This window comes from Trifolium pratense, linkage group LG1 (assembly GCF_020283565.1).
Source record: "Trifolium pratense cultivar HEN17-A07 linkage group LG1, ARS_RC_1.1, whole genome shotgun sequence".
Taxonomy (NCBI): Eukaryota; Viridiplantae; Streptophyta; class Magnoliopsida; order Fabales; family Fabaceae; genus Trifolium; species Trifolium pratense.
Genome location: NC_060059.1, coordinates 39,207,805 through 39,227,362, shown reverse-complemented (window position 1 = coordinate 39,227,362; position 19,558 = coordinate 39,207,805). Strand labels below are relative to the sequence as shown.

The 19,558-nt window shown below is 31.8% G+C and overlaps 2 protein-coding genes across 2 annotated transcripts; one reads left to right on the top strand and one right to left on the bottom strand.

Moving 5' to 3' along the window:
- Nucleotides 1–496: 496 nt before the first annotated feature.
- LOC123916368 (copper transporter 5-like) lies at nucleotides 497–1,265 on the bottom strand. The gene has a single exon (XM_045967822.1). It carries the CDS (start codon nucleotides 1,054–1,056, stop codon nucleotides 625–627), a length of 432 nt encoding a protein of 143 aa, XP_045823778.1. The 5' UTR covers nucleotides 1,057–1,265; the 3' UTR covers nucleotides 497–624.
- A 6,365-nt stretch (nucleotides 1,266–7,630) lies between these two features.
- LOC123916362 lies at nucleotides 7,631–9,564 on the top strand. The gene is made up of 2 exons (XM_045967812.1): nucleotides 7,631–7,879; nucleotides 8,754–9,564. The coding sequence occupies exon 2, from the start codon at nucleotides 8,754–8,756 to the stop codon at nucleotides 9,225–9,227; it is 474 nt and encodes a 157-aa protein (XP_045823768.1). The 5' UTR covers nucleotides 7,631–7,879; the 3' UTR covers nucleotides 9,228–9,564.
- Nucleotides 9,565–19,558: the final 9,994 nt, after the last annotated feature.

The window sequence follows — 19,558 nt, the reverse complement described above, 5'->3', positions numbered from 1 at the left end:
AATCAACCCTTTTGCAGAACCATAAAAACACAGTCCCACCCTAATTAACCACACATTTCTGACATTCATTTTGCATTGTCAATACAGCTAGCTATAGTGCCAAAACGACTTAAATAGCGGTCACGGTCGTGTTACGGCTGTTGCCATATGAAATACGGTCGTCGCCATGTGAATTAATCACAATATGACACAAATTTTATTAAAATTATTTGTACTATATTATATATATAACAACTTAAATGACATAAATATAAAGTTTTGAAATAAGAAAGAGTTAAAAAGATATAATACTTTATAATTTATATTCAAATTTATTGAAAAAAATAGAAGCATCTGTCTATTAAAATTTTGTTGCGGCTGTATTGGTGTTTCGTCACGACCGGCCGTATCGGCGTGATTTTTTTTTTTCACCATAAAAATGGTAACGATAACGTAGGCATCTATATCTTTTTGTCGTGGCCTTTTTTGCCGGACCTTTATTTAAAAACCTTGCTAGTAAGAACAAAAAGGTTCCAATAGTATTTCATTTTGATGATACAGAATAGAATCATACAACAGAAAAATCGCAGAAAAAATAAAGTAATTCACAAATATTATTAAACGAAAATGAATTTGAACCACAAACTAAGCACATGCACAAGAACTATCAACAACAATTGCAGACTCTTCTTCACCCTGACTCCTAAACAAGAAATAACCAACCGTTAAACCAAAAACAATAGCCACAAAAACACCACCATTAAAAGACATTATAGCCAACATCAACAAATACCCAATCGCAGAATTAACCCCAAACAGAACCGATTCCACAACCTTATTTCTAGAAACCTTATTCAACCCCAGAAGAGGAGTCTGAATCTCTGCCACCGTAGAACCACCCCTTCCCTCGCCGGAAAAAAACTTCAGCCGAATCCGAATATTCTCCAGATATTGGTAGAAAGTAGCAATCACGAAACATGCAATTAAACTCAGTATATAACTCGTCCATGAATCGGTCGTCCATGAATCAAATAACAGTGTCACGTTTTTTCCCCAATATAGTGTCATGTGCATCATCTTTTCAAACAAAAAAATTGTTTTGAAATTTTTCTGAACTGTGTCGAAAAGTTTAAAAAAAAGTGTTTTGAAAATTTTAAGGTTTTTGTTTGATTTTTGTGGGTACGATGAAGGAAAAAGTTGGTATATGTATGTGTGAATCTTTCGTAGTTACGACGTTAGGTGAATCGTACTTTGTTACAATCCAAATTTGGGAAATTTTGTTGTTTCTCTGTTTAATTACGGTTTTGCCTTTCTTTAGTTGATGTATCTTGCCTTTATTACGGTTCGGTTAATTCAATGTTTCTAAGGTTATATAAGGGATTTCGCAACGATTTCAAGCGGATTTTCCTGTCTACGATATACTTGGATGTCTCCGTAAAATTCGAGTAGATCTTCCCTTTAGTTTTCAGAAATTTGTTGTGTGTATAGGATTGGGTGCAGTTGGCAAGTGGCAACCATGACTGCACATGCAGTCCGTTCGATCAAGATTGGACAACTGATATTTAAGGATCAGAGTTTTATATTTTAACTGTATTTAAATCTTAATCGTTTAATCAGATGACTCTGATGAATTGACTGCATCACATCGACTGCACTAAATCCATGTCCATAATAATACTTCTCTAGAGTTCTGGATTGAGTGCAGTCAAAAGTCATATGATGTCAGTGAGATATGGACTGTCTGATCGAAATCGAACAGTTCAGATTTTAAGTAATAATTTTTACTATTTTGGAAAAATAAAACTACATCAAGTTATATGTCGTCCAAATCTGTAAAATACACAAAGTGAATTCTTCTCTTCTAGTTGAATTTTTTTCGTACACATGAATCGGTTAGCAATTGAACCTTTTGGATTAACTTGTATCTTGGATGCCTTGGATCAATTTGATAAATGATGTATTAATATCAAATTATCAATGATTGATGTTAATATGACAAGACAAAAAATGTGTAAGTTGAGTTCTTAGACACTCATATTTAAATTCTACAATATTTTAAAAATAAGGTGAACTATATGCATCTTCGAGTCAACCCTTGAACCTAAACCTCGGAAGAATGTCTTGGTTGTCCTTTGACTTATTCCTCGATCGGATTGAATGGACAACTTGCGACCTCGGTTGAGGGGCACAAAGAGAAGGATATAAGCTTCTACTTTAAAAAAATATTGTGAGATGTGTTGAAACTTAGTACAATTCATAATTATTGATATGATGTGAATCACTTATTAAAATTGTACAATATATAATGTATCCTTCCGAGAGAGGATCCTCTCAATTGGAAAAATACTTGAGGAAATAATGTGTTGCATCTAGACGTTTAAAATATAAAATAAAAGATTTTTTTTTTGAACCAACAAAAAAAAATAAAAGAATTTTATAATTTAAAATAAATGGAGAAAAATGGTTTAAAGGTTAAGATTAGACACTTGAGAAAACTTAAAGAGAAAAAAAAATTGAGAGATCCTTTCTTGTATCCTTCCCAACAATATTCATTCCACGATGAATTATTCTTTCATGTCTCACTTTTTATCTCTCCGTTGGAAAACTCCGAAGGCAGACGTGTCTCTCTTCATTAGTCTTATGCCAATCTTTTTATTTATTGTTTGTTAAGTAGTCTAGTGAGTAGAAATTTTACTTTAAAGATAAATAAATGGAGTGTCTGAAGAGATTTGGACAGTATGCATGAAGTCTTAGGTTTGTCCTCATTGCCAACATCGTAAATCAAAAAATAAAAAGTGGAGTGTCTGAGATTTGAATTACGACTTTTGCATATACTCCCGGGGACATGTCTCTACCAATTGAGATAAACTCACGGGGATCAGCTCATAGAGAATAAAATTAAAGTCTTGACAAAAAAAAATAATAATAATATTAAAGTGTGATTTAATTGTATAACACTTCTCTATAAAAAAATTATTTTGTCTATGCAAAACAATTAATTTGTTATGGGAAATCATTCAAAACGGTAGAATCAGTAGTTCACTTTATTTCAAGAGGTGGTGTAGAAATAAGAATAGAAAATCGATTATGACTTATGAGTGAGTTTCATATGGACAAAGTAGCATCACTAGCATGTGATGGCCTAACAAATTCTGAGGCCTAAGAAATTTAAGGATCCTCATGGAAGCTGGCCGGAGTACGAAGTGTCCCCCCCCCACCTTGCAATTATCCCATCCCTTATGATCATAGCTACTGCTGGTGGTACTTGCTCCATGTGAAGTGGTCACACACGTGCATGATTTTTCAAGTTCAATACAAATGAATTTTAATATATAAGCAGATCTAAATTAAAATCAACCAAAAATATAAAAAATGAATATTACTGAATGAGTTTTATTGTTTTTTTGAGAAAATTGTTAAGAATGTTTTTCAGATTTATTTTTAAAATACCAAAGTAAACTGCATATATAGATTCTATTTTTTTATTAGTATGATATAAACTGTGTTAATTTATTATTTGTTTTGGTTTTTATTTATTTTTTAATAATACTTAATATAGTTTAATTTATTTTTTTTATTATTTCATATGTTTCATCATGGATGTCATGGGCAAGAAAATGAGGATATATTTTAGGACTTAAGTATATGAGGAGAGCTCAACCTAAAAGATTAGTTCAATAGGTGGAAAATTTTCATAGCTTAAGCACTACATTGAGCAGTTTGATATATTCGATGTGGGATTTTTGGTCCAAATCCGTAGAAAATTCCGCATGAAAAAGTAAACTTCTAGTAGTGTATACTCGATATGGGACTTCTAACATTTGTCACGCCCTTTAAGAGCTGATGTCCAAGGTGACTTTCAATCTATCAGCACTAACCTGATGGTAGCCCTTAATTTCCTTTTCGGCGGCTTCACTCACCTATCAGTAATTGGTGGAGTACCTTAATCTATCTTATGGGTAGCCCTTTCCTTTGCCTAACTTTCAATGAAAGATGAAAGAGTTGAGGTCCATGGTGATTTTCACTCTATCGACACTGACTTGATGGTAGTCTTTTTCTTTTATGCGACTTCAATCACCTATCAGTATTCGACGGAAGACCTTAATCCAGCCTCTAAGTAGTCTTCTCCATGGCACATCTCTCAATGATAGCATCAATTGTTAGAATTTAAACACATGAGGAGAACTCTACCAAAAAGACTAGTCCAATAGATAAGAGAACCTCACCTCATGACTTAAGTACCACATCAAGCACTCTAACAATGTACAAGTACAAGGTAATTCCTATTCTAATGTTTTTAGGCCGCGATGAGAAATTACGCAAATAAGGGCATAAACTTGGACTAAAATTAATCTTAATTCATGCATTGATTTGCGTAATTTTTTTCCTCTCACTTTCCATAGAACCAAACGGAGTATAAGCACAAGCTCTTTATCCAAACTTGAGTTAAACTGCCAACAATTGAATTCCAAGTAGACGATCTATAGTAGCTCTTAACACCGGAGCATCTAAGTAATAAATATCTCGAAACATCTTGACCCATAGCTTATGAGTACATTTAAGAATATCCCAAACTAACTTACCAAAGAGAGCCACATTCTGAAATATAGCTATCTGGAGAGATCGAGACCACCGTATTTCTTACGTACATTTTTAAATAAAAATGAATTCTTATATACATTTTCGATGCAAAATATTATGTTAAAGACAAAACTATCCATGTAGTTCATGTTTTATGCCAATTTAATCAATAAGTTCAACATCAATAAGTTCAACATCAATAACAAATACTCCCTCCGTTCCTTTTTCTTTGTAGTTTTAGAATTTAAGGTTATATTTTGTCTATTATACCTTCATATAAATTGCAAATATTTAGGAGTAGTTGTTGAAACCGTAAAAGATTTAATATATAAGTTTTTTTTTTGTACATAACATATTAAATTTTTTTGGTACATAATATATTAAATTTATTGAAAAGATAAAGTATGTGCAAAAAAAATAAAAGAAATTTATTAGTAAATTAAAATAAGGGTATAATAGGAAGATAAGGTGCAAAAATACTCTTTCTTTTATTGTTTTTTTCTAAAACGATAAAGAAAAAGGAACCGAGTGAGTAATAAATATTGTATTGATATTATAAAAGGCAAATAATTTCAAATAAACAATATTTTAAATAAGATATATAAAATGAGATAGAACGAGCATAATCATCTACTCCCTTTAGACTTAAACATAAAAAAAGTAGGCTTAATGTATTTTTTTGTCCCTTTGTTTTGTTTATAAAATAATAATTTAGTCTCCTATTTAAAGAACTGATTTTTTGGTCTCTAATTTTACTTTTGTTTTTCCTTTCTAGATTTTGGTCTCTCATCTTATTTTTGGGTCATTTTTATGATATGATCTATTTATTAATAACGTGTCCGTGCTTATTAGACTACGTTGAACATCTACACGAGCAAAAAATATGCACAATCATGTCATAAAATAATAACAAACCAAATAATAAAGATACGATTAAAAAATGAAATGGGGACCAAAAATCCAAAAAATAACAAACTTAGGGACAATAAAGGAATTTTAAAAATAATGCCCAAATTGTTTTTGAATCAAAAAACAAATACATGTATTTGATTTATATTTAGGACTAGATACATTTTTTTCTTTTCTCCTTTTTTCTTCTTCTTATATATAAGTATTGTTTGACCTAACTTTTTTTCCCTCTAATTTAGAGCTTATATATGCAAACCACTTATGCAATTTTTATATATTATTATAAGTTTGTTAAGGTAGTTTATGATAAAATAGCTTATAAAATTACAATTTTCATCAGTGTGAACTTATAAAATAACATAAAACTTAATTTATATTACATAAGCTATTTACATAAGCTCAAAAAAAGCTAGGCCAATTGGACTCATACTATATATAAAGAAGATACATGAGTTTTTGCGTGGAGTTTTCATAATACCAACAATACCCTTGATTTTTTTTAATAGCAACAAAAATCTTTTATTAACAAACTTACAATAACATAAGACACATATTTTTTTAGTAGCAAAATTTTTTTATTAACAAACTCACGATAACAAAAATCATATTTTTTTTTACATAAGTTAGACACATGCAGGCGCGGAACGCGTCTGCCTGGCCCGCTAGTATATAATAAAAAGAGGAATTTCGTAAAAAAACAGTTCAAAGAATACAAATATTATTGATCGAGTTAAAATCATATCTATTAATGTACATATCTATTCAGAGAAAGATAATAAACACATTAATAAAAGAATATTACTTTAAAATTATAATTTTACTAAATATTATTATTATTTCTAAATAATTTTTTTTATTAAATATAAAGAATTTTAACTTAAGAATATTCTTCCACCAACCGACGTAACTTTGTACTCTTTTTGAGCAAAAATTGAAATATATTGAATCCAATTTTAGATCAAATATATTTTAAATTTTCTTTTGACTAAAAATATATTTTTTAACATAACAATAGACCAAATATATTTTCTTTTCAAACATGTTTTTTTATTAGCATGATAGTGGTAGGAAATTACCACTACTGTTAGCAACGATTAATTACCGTTAGCAAAAACGTGAAAGTATATCATAGTTTGATTAAAAGTATGGACTAAAAATCTTGAATGAAGAAATTTCGAGATTAAAAAGTATGAAAACAAAGTTCATGAACTAAAACGAAAATCCTATGAAACTATAAGGACCAAAAACATATTTAACCTTCTTCTCAATTTGACGTGGGATAATTCTTCGGAATTCCAAGTCATCAAAATGAATTCTCTTATCCGTCAAAAAAAATTAGGCTTAAATGCAGTTTTGGCCCCCCAAGTTTCACAATTGCTTGATTTTGGTCCCCCATATTTTAATTGCTTGATTTTAACCCCCTAAGTTTCACAATTGCTTGATTTTAGCCCTCCAAGTTTTAATTGCTCGATTTTGGCCCCCCAAGTTTACCCCCTTTTGCATTTGCTAGCCTCGCGTTGAATATTTTGATTAAAAATTGGTTATGTGGCATTTTAAAATTAAATAAGTATTTAAAAATAAATAAATAAATTACAAATTGTTTTTTAAAAACTAAATTATAATTTTTTTTTATTATATGTAGTTTGTAAAATAATTTTGTTATATAAAAAAGTAAAAAAAAAAACATTTTATGAATTATTTTTTAAAAACTTTGTAAACTTTTTTTTAAATAAAAAATAATTATTAAACTTTTTATTAAAAAAACAATTTTTAATACATTTTTATAAAAGCAAATATTATTATTTTTTAATTAAAACATATTTTTAATTTTTTTAAAATGTCACATAAGCAATTTATAGTAAAAAAAGTCAACGGGGGCTAGCAAATGCAAAAGGGGGTAAACTTGGGGGGCCAAAATCGAGCAATTGAAACTTGGAGGGCTAAAATCAAGCAATTGAGAAACTTAAAGGGTAAAAATCAAGCAATTGAAATGTGGGGGGCCAAAATCAAGCAATTGTGAAACTTAAGGGGCCAAAACTGCATTTAAGCCAAAAAATTATCCCTCTTATTAGAGTTAAAAAAATAATCTGAAAAAGGAGTAAATAGCGGCACCAAATCCCAGAGGCAATAATTAGTTAGTTTACAGTCCTATAAATAAGAGCAGAGTCCGTAACTAACTACCAAATATCCCTCCCTCAGCATCTATCTACTGTGGTATTTATCTGCTTCTGCTCTGCTCCTCATTTCAGAATCAGATACATAGATAGATCCATTCATTCGAGCCAATTTGGGCTGCCTCTGTCTAATGTCCAATACTCCATTCCAGTTACTTCCACTTTTCCGCCACCAACAAATCAAAGTTCAAGAGATCCAGTGGGAAAGAGAACGTTAGTGCTTGCTTGTTATCACGGTACTAACAAACTTCTTCTATTATTCATTTTCATTTCAATTTCTTTTTTTTTTTTGTTACAATGGAACCAGACATGATAGAACCTAGGACCTCCTGCATATTACTCACCCCTCTTCACCACTAGACCAACCTAGTGGCTTATTTTCATTTCAATTTCAATCGTGTGTTATTAGCGTTGCAATTTTACATTATTTAAATCACAATCATTTATCATTAATATGTTGTAAATTGCGTTGCAATTTTAATGTCAATATTCATGTATTGCAATAAATTACCTCCTATGATTGATTCATTCATATAGTTGTGAATTGTGATGGCGCCGCGTGGCCTTGAGGGTGTGTTGTGCGCGTGTGTGTATATATGTGTATGTGTGTTTGCGCGCGTCTTTGGTGCTTGCGTGGTACTTGTAAAAACAAAATAGGGCATCGACTTTCCAGACACTCAAAATATTAAAGACGGCCGTAAGTCTGTGGGTTAGTATTGTAAAAACCAATGTATTGAGTTCTTTTCTTATTGATATAAAAAATATTGGTAGTCTAATCTAATTTTAAAACAATGATTGAAGTTATTAGAAATCAAAATGTTATGATTTGTTAGTCGTTATGCCAATTATTATGTTTAATTAACATTAATTGTAATTGATTCTATTAACTAATTATAAAACCATCAATATTGTGTCATGATTTGTGTTTAATTAATCAGTTATTGTTACAAGGTTTATTCTTTTCCTTAGTACATTATTGTTGTTATTGTTTTGTTCATTGTTAGTTGTTGATTTGTTATTTGTGCTTTTTTACAAGGTTTATTACAAGGTTTGTGCTTTTTATTTTACAAGCTAATGTTAGTGGTTGATTTGTTATTTGTGCTTAAATAGATGCCGATGAATCAGAGAAGCAGCGAGTACATGGATGGGAAGGTTGCGAAAGAAGCTGATGTGGTCGAGATGGAGATGGTTTTGACTGCAAAATGCTGGTGCTGTGGATTGGTGGAAGAGTGTACACATGCATACATTGCGCGCGTGAGGGAGAGATTCGGGGGTAGATGGATATGCGGTTTGTGTGCTGAGGCAGTGAAGGAAGAAAGAGCGAGATCAGAGAGTGATGAGAAGAAAATCACAATGGATGAAGCTTTAAAGCGACACACCAAATTTCGCCAACAGTTTAGGTCTGCTTCTGATATTAACAAAGATTACATACATGCTATCAAACAGATTCTTTTTAGGACTTTGGATTCTCCTAGGAATAAGAATGAGGAAGCTTTTGCTTGTAGACCTCTTGGTAGATCACATAGTTGCTTCTCAACCATGGAAACAGCTCCGCCAAGGACGACAGAGCCACATACAGAGTGATTAAGGTTCTTTTGTTTTGATGATTATGGTTAATTTATGTTTTATTTTTTAGCATTGGTGATTGAATGGATGATGGTTGGAGAGGAGTTTTCCTTCCCGGACTTCAATCACTTGGAGTTGGATGCTATTTCATTTGGATTACTAGCAATTGAATTTTAGTTTTCATATGGTTGGACCAATTTCATGTTATGGAATTTATTTGAAGCTAGCTAGCTTTTGTTTTTTATGTATTGGACACAATGATTTAGTTTTGTTTGGTGGATAAATAACTCGTCATTCATATTGTGTTTAAACAACTCTATAAAACTTATGCCAGTTGCAGTAAGATTATCATTTAGTATCTGAGATTGAGATTTTTTGATTGAGTACTTCTTATGTAAAGAACTCAAATTCATTTTGTAATGTCTTGTTAAAAGCTAAGGCTAATAGTGCCAATTACAACATTTTCCTGATATGATGATTCATGTTAACATGTCAATCAATCTCATTAGTCTATTTTCTAGTTTGTTGTTATCTAAGCACATTTTTTTGGAGGAGCTGTGACACCCAATAGAAAAAGCCCTTAAATGTTGAGCCACACAATTTATATTTTTGACAAGGCAAAGACAAAATGGCAAAGGGGTCCATTGTTTTGATGTAAAAAGTCTGTTTTATTGAGGGTATAGAAGATGTCAAATTAGGGTCATGTGTACACTGAATTATCACATAACAACCTTACTTCTAAGACCCACTGTGCTACAAGTTGATAAGTGCCAGACCCTCGTGATAAGGATACATGAATACGATGATAAGGGATACACAAAACGTGAAATATTCTCCTTCTATGTGCCAATGTCTTTTTTTGTGCTTTGGTGAGTGGCTTTTGGTTTAATCAAACGTTTTTTCCACCTTTGAGCACCACTTTTTCTAGCTATTGTTGTTTTGAGTATTACGTAAGTTCTCACCCATTTTGTTTTTTTCTTGTAGAAGAGTATGAGTGTTTATAAATTACGTTTGCTCTCAATTCTCAAAGAATCAGAAAAATAATATAAGATGAACATTATATAGTGACGAAAAGATTAAAAAAATTATGCTAAAATGACTAGATGTGAGAATGAAACTTTAAAAAAATATATCAATTTTTATTTTAAGCTGACTATACAAGGTGAATAAGTGGAGTATTCAGAATTTGACCGTGACTCCTGCATAATATATGTGATGTCTCTACCAACCGAGCTAAGCTCACGAGGACAAGCTGACTATACAAATTAATCAAACTAATCCGATCTTCATTTTGATTTTGTTTTGCTTGAACTTACTGATTTTTTAAGAAAATTCAAATTAAATTGATCCAATGAAATGTTATTGGTTCTGATTTTCATCTAGTTCATATGTGAACAAGCCACACCATTTCCACCTTTGTTTTTAATGCAAATGCTTTGTTAAATTAAACTACACTCATAAGATGTTTTTCTTCATTTTTTTTTATAGACGAAATGACAAAGTCATTGAAAACTCACACACACAAAGTGGAGTGACCAGAGTTCGAACCCCAATACTGACGTCCGACACTAGCAATTTCGGCATTTCTGCCAATTGAGGTAGGATTTGTGGACATTTTTCTTCATATTAAATTCTATTATAAGGTGATGAAGACTCCGGTATACTTAAATTTTAGTTGAGTATTGATATTTCATGAACAAAATTAAAAGTCATGTCATATTTTATATATTAAAAAAACTAAAATTTGAATAAATTTTGCCTATGAATAACGGTATTCAACTGAGCTCTACGGAAAAAATTTATAAAAAATGTCATTGCATTAGTTCGTTACTGTTTTGTGGTGTAAATTTAGTTTATAATATGACAAATTAGTAATATATGCTTGTCTAATTCAGATAGTTAAGATGAGAGTCTCATATTGATCTAATTTTGAACTTTAAATTTAACAAAACTTGACTCTTTTTTTTTAGACCTCTAAATATGTCGTACCAACTCCGATATCATATAATTTAATATTTTTTTTACACTACTCCGTGATAATTTGGAGGTATTTACTCAAGAACCAATGAGAACAAGTCACATCCATGTGAAGTGAGAAGTAATTAAAAGTTAGTTGCGAGTACCAAATACAAATCTACTTATATAATTTTTTATTTTATTTTATAATCTTATATAACTTATTCTCATTGGTTGTAGGGTAAATATCCTAAATTATCAAGGTAGCCCTCAACTTAATACACATTTAAATTTCATTTATGTGTGTGTAAGTAAGACTAAGATGCAATAAACCATTGAGTTGAGTCTAATACAAGTGATTAATGCATAATGTGTATGAGTACTATGAACTCTAAGATGCTGAATTAGATTGCAAAAAATGTGATACAATAATGTCAAAATCTAAGTCTCAATAATAATAAATGTTACAATAGTTTATGTTGTAGAGTACATGATCCTGTTAATCCTAAAATAATTGGCCTGTTGTTAATTCTAACGTGCCCTCTATCTCCCCGACATAGATCAAGTACAGTGGGGATTCAATAATACATTGGTATTGTACATATCCATGAAAGGTCATAGTTCTGAATTATGTTAAGTTTGTTTACATGATTATCTATCACACAAATAAATGGTGGTGAGGACTTCAAAATCGATTTTTTTTTTTTTTTTTACAGTGATAGTGATGGATAACCAACCTGATTATTTGCACAATGCATTATGCATGTATTTTTTTTTTGGTACAATGGGGAAAAAAAGAAAAAAACAAAAAGGAAAGAAACAACTATCTATAAAAACAAGTCCCACTTGCATCAGCAAGAAGGAGTAAATTTAATCCAACAGGTGGACTGGCTATGATGGACAAGACTTCGTTGTTACGAGCTCCAAGCTTAGCTAGGTAGTCTGCACAAGCATTACCCTCTCTCAAAGTGTGAGAAATTCTGACTCTCCAATCTCTGACTATGATGTCCTTGATAGTAAGGATAATAGCTGCATAGTGATGCCACTTGTCAACAGGTTCGGTAATCAATTTGATAGCATTATGCATGTATAATATGCATTATCTAATATCTAATATATGATGATTTTCCCCTGCTAAGCACCATAGACTATAAGCAAGTAAATTGAAGTGTGCAATACTACAATTAGAAGAAAAATTAATTAGTAAAAACAAATTAAAAACAATTGTCGAACATGTCACAACCATTGATATTTAGTTTGTTCTTATAGTAATTCAATTTTCGTCATCACATAACCAAACACACATTTAATATGTGCAACATGAAGAAGACAAGAAATAAATGACGGCTAAGGAAGAAGAGAAGAAACAAACTGAGATTAATTAGAAACGCCACTTATCTCAACATGCTTTGTGTCTAATGTGCGGTGTGGATGTTGAATATCGTTATTTCATGCCATTCGCAATTGCATTTAGGCGCGCCGCGCGCTAAAGTTGTGTGGCATGGAATGAAATGGAATGATAAATACTTCTCGCGGAGGTAAATTAGTCAAAGAAAGTTGATGTATTTGATTAAAAATTTGGACATATACATCAACTTTATTTGACCAATTCTCTTATATTTTGGGACGAGGGAGTATGTGAATTCAACAGTTGGGTGGGAATAGACATATGTGTCTAAGGTGAAATCAAGGCCTATATAGGAAAGCAGAGCTCTTGGACTATTTTTTACTTGACAGAATAATTGCATCTCAATAATATTGTCTTTAAACTAGGTTAAAAAGCAATTGTACATAGTATCAATCAAGTATCAACACTCTAATGATTGAGTTTGGGACCATCATTCTTGAGCATGGAAGGAACTTAGCTTAAATTATAAACTTTGCAAAGTCGAATTGTTGTTAAAAGATTAAAGATATGATGACTTACATATTCTAGTATTCTTGCATGAGTAACCACGTGCTATTATTGTTCTCAATTTTTTCATTTGACTAGAATTTTTATTCAATGAAATTTTTATCTCGCTTAAAATTCCAATAGATACCTTAATTCCAATATAAAAAAAGACTAAATATATTATATTTAATTTATTTATCATAAAAGTAGAATAAGGGATTGAATATCTAAGATCTTGTTTTATTTTGTTCGATTAATAAGTCATACATGAGTGTCTTTTATTTATGAGTAAAAAAAGCTTCTTTGTGTGTATATGAACCAAAAAAAAAAAAAACTTCTTTGTAAAATCTCTAAAGACAAAGAACAATTGAAAAATATAAAATTTCTTTAGTACCTAAATTTTGTTGAATACTAATACATTTTATGCAAAATTAGTTCGAAATTGAAATTTATTTTAAAATAATTCTAATATACTAGAGTGTTAAAAAGCACTAACTTGACGCAATTGGGCTTTTCCATTTTATGACGGACAACTGGGCATTTTCATGGGCACACAAAGATTGGATATTCATGTCTTCTAGCTTGGGAGGTTCATTAAAATTATAAAATATTATCGAAGGTCTAACGTCGTTGGTTGTTACACGTTTGTTTATTGCAAGAGCCACAAAAGAAAAGTAAAAGAATCAATGTATCTTTTGAAGATCTATTTTAAAGTTGTCTCGAATAAATTTTCTGAGAGCAACAAGTAAAAACTCATGATTTGTCAAAAAAGAGTAAAACTCATGAAGTAATTGTTACTAGTTAAATTTTAGTTTATCTAGTTTATCTAAGAAAACCGAAAGTCAACATGAAGTCAAAGTTTTGAAGAAAATATTGGAAGGATTTGTTAAGAATATGTTGGTGAAATAAGTGTCACGGTTGTGGCTTGTCTTTGAAGTGGCAATTACTTAATGGAGAATGTTAACATGTTTTCTTTCTTTATAAAATAAGAGTCCTTACAAAGAACAAATTGTTAGATACTAAACTGTTGAAACATGATGAAGGAATTTGGAGGGAACTTGGTATTGAAATAAACACAAGTGCTAAACACAAGTGCAAGAACCATGTGTAGTGTGAATTGAAAAAAGACTCTTTGAGTCCCACATTGGAAAAATCACACCACTTGGTAGTGTTTATATATCACAAGTTGGCAACCAAGGGTGTGCCCTTAGGGTACCCACTTTTGTAAGAAAGGGAGACCACACACAATGTCGAATATCACACGCGCGCCGCCGCCGCCGTCCGACCGGCCGGCTCGGCTCGGTTCGGGCTTGGGTGATATATTAATTTTTTAATACTGAGAAAAAGAAATTTTTTGAATTTAAATTTCTTTTAGTATGTCCCTTAATTCGCACATGTTAAATGTGCTTAGACCAAGTCTTGAACGGAATTCTTTTCTGTTAAACGGTCAAAATACGTGTCCTTTAAATCCCTGATTTTTTGCCACGTTTTTGCCTTTGACTGAGCAACTTCAACTTGCCTATAAATACACTTCACTTTCTTCAGTTTTGACTCACTTCTTTTTCTCTGCATTCTGAGAAAACTGCTTCTTTCCTTCTCTCATTTTCTTCTTCGAAATTAATTTTTGTTGTTTCAAAATTTGAACGGTTGTTGCCGTAGAATTGATATTCGTATATCAATTAGAGTGGTTCGAAATTTTCGACCATACTTGGTGTTATTCTGGCCGATACTACAGTGCAGTAGTTTATCGGTATTTTCATTGAAAACGGCTGTTTTATCCTGGGGACTTCGCGGTTGATATACTACAGTGCACTTCTTCGAGTAGTTCCGCGAAACGTCTTAAAGAAAGCGACCTAGTACGCGACTCAACCAATAATTTGTTTCGTTGCCAATTTTGAAAATTCGTTTTTCTGTTTTTTTTTAAAGTCAGTAAACCGTTTTACAACAACTAAACTGTTGTTGAGTCCTACTTCTATTCAAAAATGGCTCAAGCTCAATGAAACTTTAAGAATATCTTTCATTGTCTTTTCAATTCCTTTACATTTCTTGCAATTTTTTATTCCAATTACTCTATATTGTTTCTTTGAATTCATTTATTTTTTCTCGAACTTTATATTTTTAGCCATTCTATGCCATTTACATTTTAGTCTTTTACTTTAAAAAAAATTTACTGTTGAGTTCTCTTACATTCATTGTCATTTTTAGGGATGTCAATTTTCATCTATGAATGTGGATCCTTGTGGATGTCAATGGAACCTGAATGAGGATGGAGGAGAAATTTCTCCCGAGAGAGATTTGGGGATCGGGAGATGCGAAAATAATAGAATTTTTTTTAAAAGGTTGATGGATCCCTCCAGGAACTTCGGGGATCCACGGGGATGAGGGTAGAATACTCATCGAAGTGGGGAATCAAGATTAGAAACATTTTAAATGGTGGGAAGAAAGTGGTAAAATACTTTCCACTCAATTTCCGTTCCATTGACATTCCGGAGTCATTTTACTACAACTAATCTAATTTTTAGTATTTCAACCATTAAAATATTTTTTAGCCAATATTAACAATCAAACTCAAACTCAAATCCATTTTAGAATATTTTTAAAATCAACTGTCAAACTCGCAAGTCTATCTATGAACTTGTTCGAACTTTTTATTGTTAACTATGATGTACGACTTCTTTATCGTTAACTATAGAGTACAACATCACATATAAAATAAAGAAAAATGCTAATAAATACTCTTGGATTATTGTTTACGGAGTCAAAAAAGATAATTTTTGTATTAAAAAGTGTATTTACAATTTGGCTCGGGCATGTCCTAAGTCCTAAAGACACAAATTAAAGAATATGAAAAAATAGTAGTATTTTTGTATTATAAAAGTCAATATTTAAACTTTTGAATAATTAAATGTACGAATTCCTAAACAAAATTTTCACATTTGATTTTTTAACATGTACATATTTGGTCAGGGCGTTTGTACCATTATGGCCATTTTGGACCTTATTCATAATCGTTCTAACTCGGCTCATATAATGGGGGTGCAATTATCAGTTGACCAAGCAATAGCCATTAAGGAAAGCATTGCCTAAAAACTAGGAAGAGGTGGAGGAGAGTGGAAGCTGAACTCGCCTACTACTCCTTATGTTTACTCCACCACCACCTGATTTATCCATATAGTCTATCAACTACTCCCTCCATTATCTCCTATGACACTCATATATATAAGACATCATAGATCAGAAAGAGATCATGTTTCTTCTTTCACAAAACACAGAGAGAAGCCAATATCAGTGCCTAGTACCTTGCTACAGAGACAATAATATATAAGAGCACGAGTTAAATTTTCTGATTTTTCACATTTGACACATAAAGTGTATGAATAAAGCAACTAATCTCCGCTTAAATGAAAATGGGACGGACTAGCCCATTAGTCCACAAGGTTCATGCGAGTCAGACCAAACTTAATACTCCCTCCGGTCCTTATTATAAGGAACAATTTGGTAAAAACACACACACCAAGAAACCTTATCTTTCTTAATAAAAATTCTAAAATTTTACAATCTATTCCAAAACTAACCTTGGTGTATTAATTTATTCTTAGGGAATATGTCACTCTAATTAATGCATAACTTTGGAATGGATACAATTTAATAAGGGTAGAAATGGAATTGTAAGAATAAATTTAATGATTGTTTCTTATAAAAAGGACCAAATTTTTTTTCCAAATTGTTCCTTATAAAAAGGACCGGAGGGAGTAACGTGTAACGTACTAACCAATAGGACAGACCGAATTGGTCAATTTATTTAATCTGATCGGATTGCACCAACCCATTTGAGAGCTCTTGTAAGAACATATATTTTATATATAGAGTTCAGAGTTTTAACTCTAAACACTCTAATTATCATATAATAATATAAGAAATAAATATGTTGTTTAAAAGACTCAATTGCCCTAACATCTTCTTTAACTGCCAAGTGTCCCAAATGAATAATGAAATATCAAGTTGGCTAACTTTTTGAATCTAAATTGCGAAGTTAGTGCTTTGAAATGAATTTTGAATAAGTGTTTATAGATTTTGGGCATTTAACATTTTGAATAAATATTCTTTTATTGTTAATGTTGTTGTCAATGTGAGAGATAACGGTGTATTGATATTTTTATGTGTTAATATTATTTAGTGTTGTAAGAAGATGAGCAAGAAATTATATCTAGCTATAAAAAAAATTACAAAATGCATTTTTATAAATAATATACATGGATATTTAGAAATACCTGAAACCCTGCTAAATACACATTTACCATAAAAATATTCGTATGAATATGAGACAGACATCGATATCATGCATTGATTTTGAGTTTAATGTTTGAGGTTTATGCTCTAGGGTTTGGAGTTTGAGGTTTAATGTTTTGGGTTTAAGATTTAGTTTTTGTTATTTAAGGTTTGGAGTTTAGAGTTTGGGTTCTAGGTTTGGGGTTTGTACTTTGATATTTGGGGTTTACGGTTTAGGACTTGGAATTTTGGGTTTGGTGTTCGGTGTTTGGAGTTTAGAATTTAGGGTTTTGTGTTCAGGGTTTGGATTTTGGAGTTTAGGGTTTGAAATTAAGGGTTTGTAGCTAAGCGTTTAGATATATGGTTTGAGGTTTCGAGTGCGGGGTTTAAGATTAGGGGTTTAAGGTTTAAGACATTTACCATAAAAATATTCGTATGAATATGAGACAAACATTGATATCATTGAAATCACGCATCGATTTTAAGTTTGAGGTGTAGGGTTTGGAGTTAGAGGTTCGGTGTTTTGAGTTTAAGATTTAGTTTTTGGTATTTAGGGTTTAGAGTTTAAGGTTTAAAGTTTAGAGTATAAGGTTTTAGGTTTAGGATTTGTAGTTTGCAATTTTGGATTTAAGGTTTAGGGTTTTGTCTCTAGGGTTTGGAGTATGTGGTTTGGAATTTTAGGTTTTATGTTTATGGTTTGGAGTTTGGGGTTTCGTGTTCGGGGTTTGTAGTTTAGGGTTTAGGGTTTGAAATTAAGGGTTTGGAGTTCAGGTTTGAAGTTTAGGGTTTAGATATATGGTTTAGGGTTTAAATACATAACCCTAAACCCCAAACTCTAAACCCTGAACACAAAACCCTAAATTTCAAACCCCAAACTCAAACCCTAAACACAAAACCCCAAATTCCAAACCCTAAACTTAAACCCCCAATTTCAAACAACAAACCCTAAACCCAGAACTTCAAACTACAAACCCTAAACCTAAAACTTCACACTCTAAACTCCAAACCCTAAACTCTAAAACCAAAAACTACTAATCTCCAATCCTTAAACCTGAAACCTTAAACTGTAAATTGATGCATGATTTCAATGATATCGATATGTGTCTCATATTCATTCAAAAATTTATGGTAAAGGTCTTAAACCCTAATCCCCACACTCGAAACCCTAAACCATATATCTAAACCTTAAACCCCAAATAGCACACTCCAAACCCTAAACACAAAACCCAAAATTTCAAACCTCAAACTCAGAACACAAAACCCACCCCTTAACTTTAAACCCTAAACCAAAATCTTAAACCATAAATTCTAAACTATAAATTAAAACCCCTAAGTCAAAACCCTAACCCATGACCCTAAATCCCAAAACCTGGACTTAAAATACTTCACAACCCAAAATCCTAAATGGTAAATTCAAATCCCAAAACTTTAACTTCTAAACCCTAAATCTCAAACCTCAAATTCTCACACCCAATGTCTAAGAATCTCTAAACCTCAAACTCCAAACACAAACCCAATCTTTTGTTGGAGTGAAGTTACTTATTTATAGTGGCAGATCCAAATTTTTCTGCAAAACAAAGTTAAACTTATGGTTTATGTCTATAACGTGGGAATATGAAATGATGGATAAGTCATTTTTATTTGTAGGTTGATTTAATTCATTTCACTTTAGTTTAGAATAGGATATCTCCAAGGAAAAAGACATGTTTTCTCTTTTCTGATAGTACTAGGATAATACAATTTCTGCACATGATACTTATGCAATCAGATGTCCAAATACCGCAAAAGGAGACTTGTTACCTTTACTTTGCCCAGACAACCATGAGACTCATGCAAACAATCTGGTGATCAAACTTCTCATGTCCTCAATTACTATGTGGATGATGCGGAGCATCTTATCTGGCATCCTCAGGTTCCCTTGAAGGTTTCCATTTTTGTGTGGCGATTATTGCGTGACAGGTTACCTACAAAGTCAAACCTTGTCACCCGAGGCATTTTATCTTCTACAGCTCATCAGTGTGTTTCTGGTTGTGGGGCGGCTGAGTCGACCCACCACTTATTCATCTTTTGCAGTACTTTCGGCTCTATTTGGGATTTAGTTCGCTATTGGATTGGCATTTCATCGACGGGTTTCACTTCTATCCGGGATCATTTTGTTCAGTTTACTTTATCAGCTGGTGGATCTAGAGCACGTCGGTCTTTTTTGCAGCTCATTTGGCTTGCTAGTGTA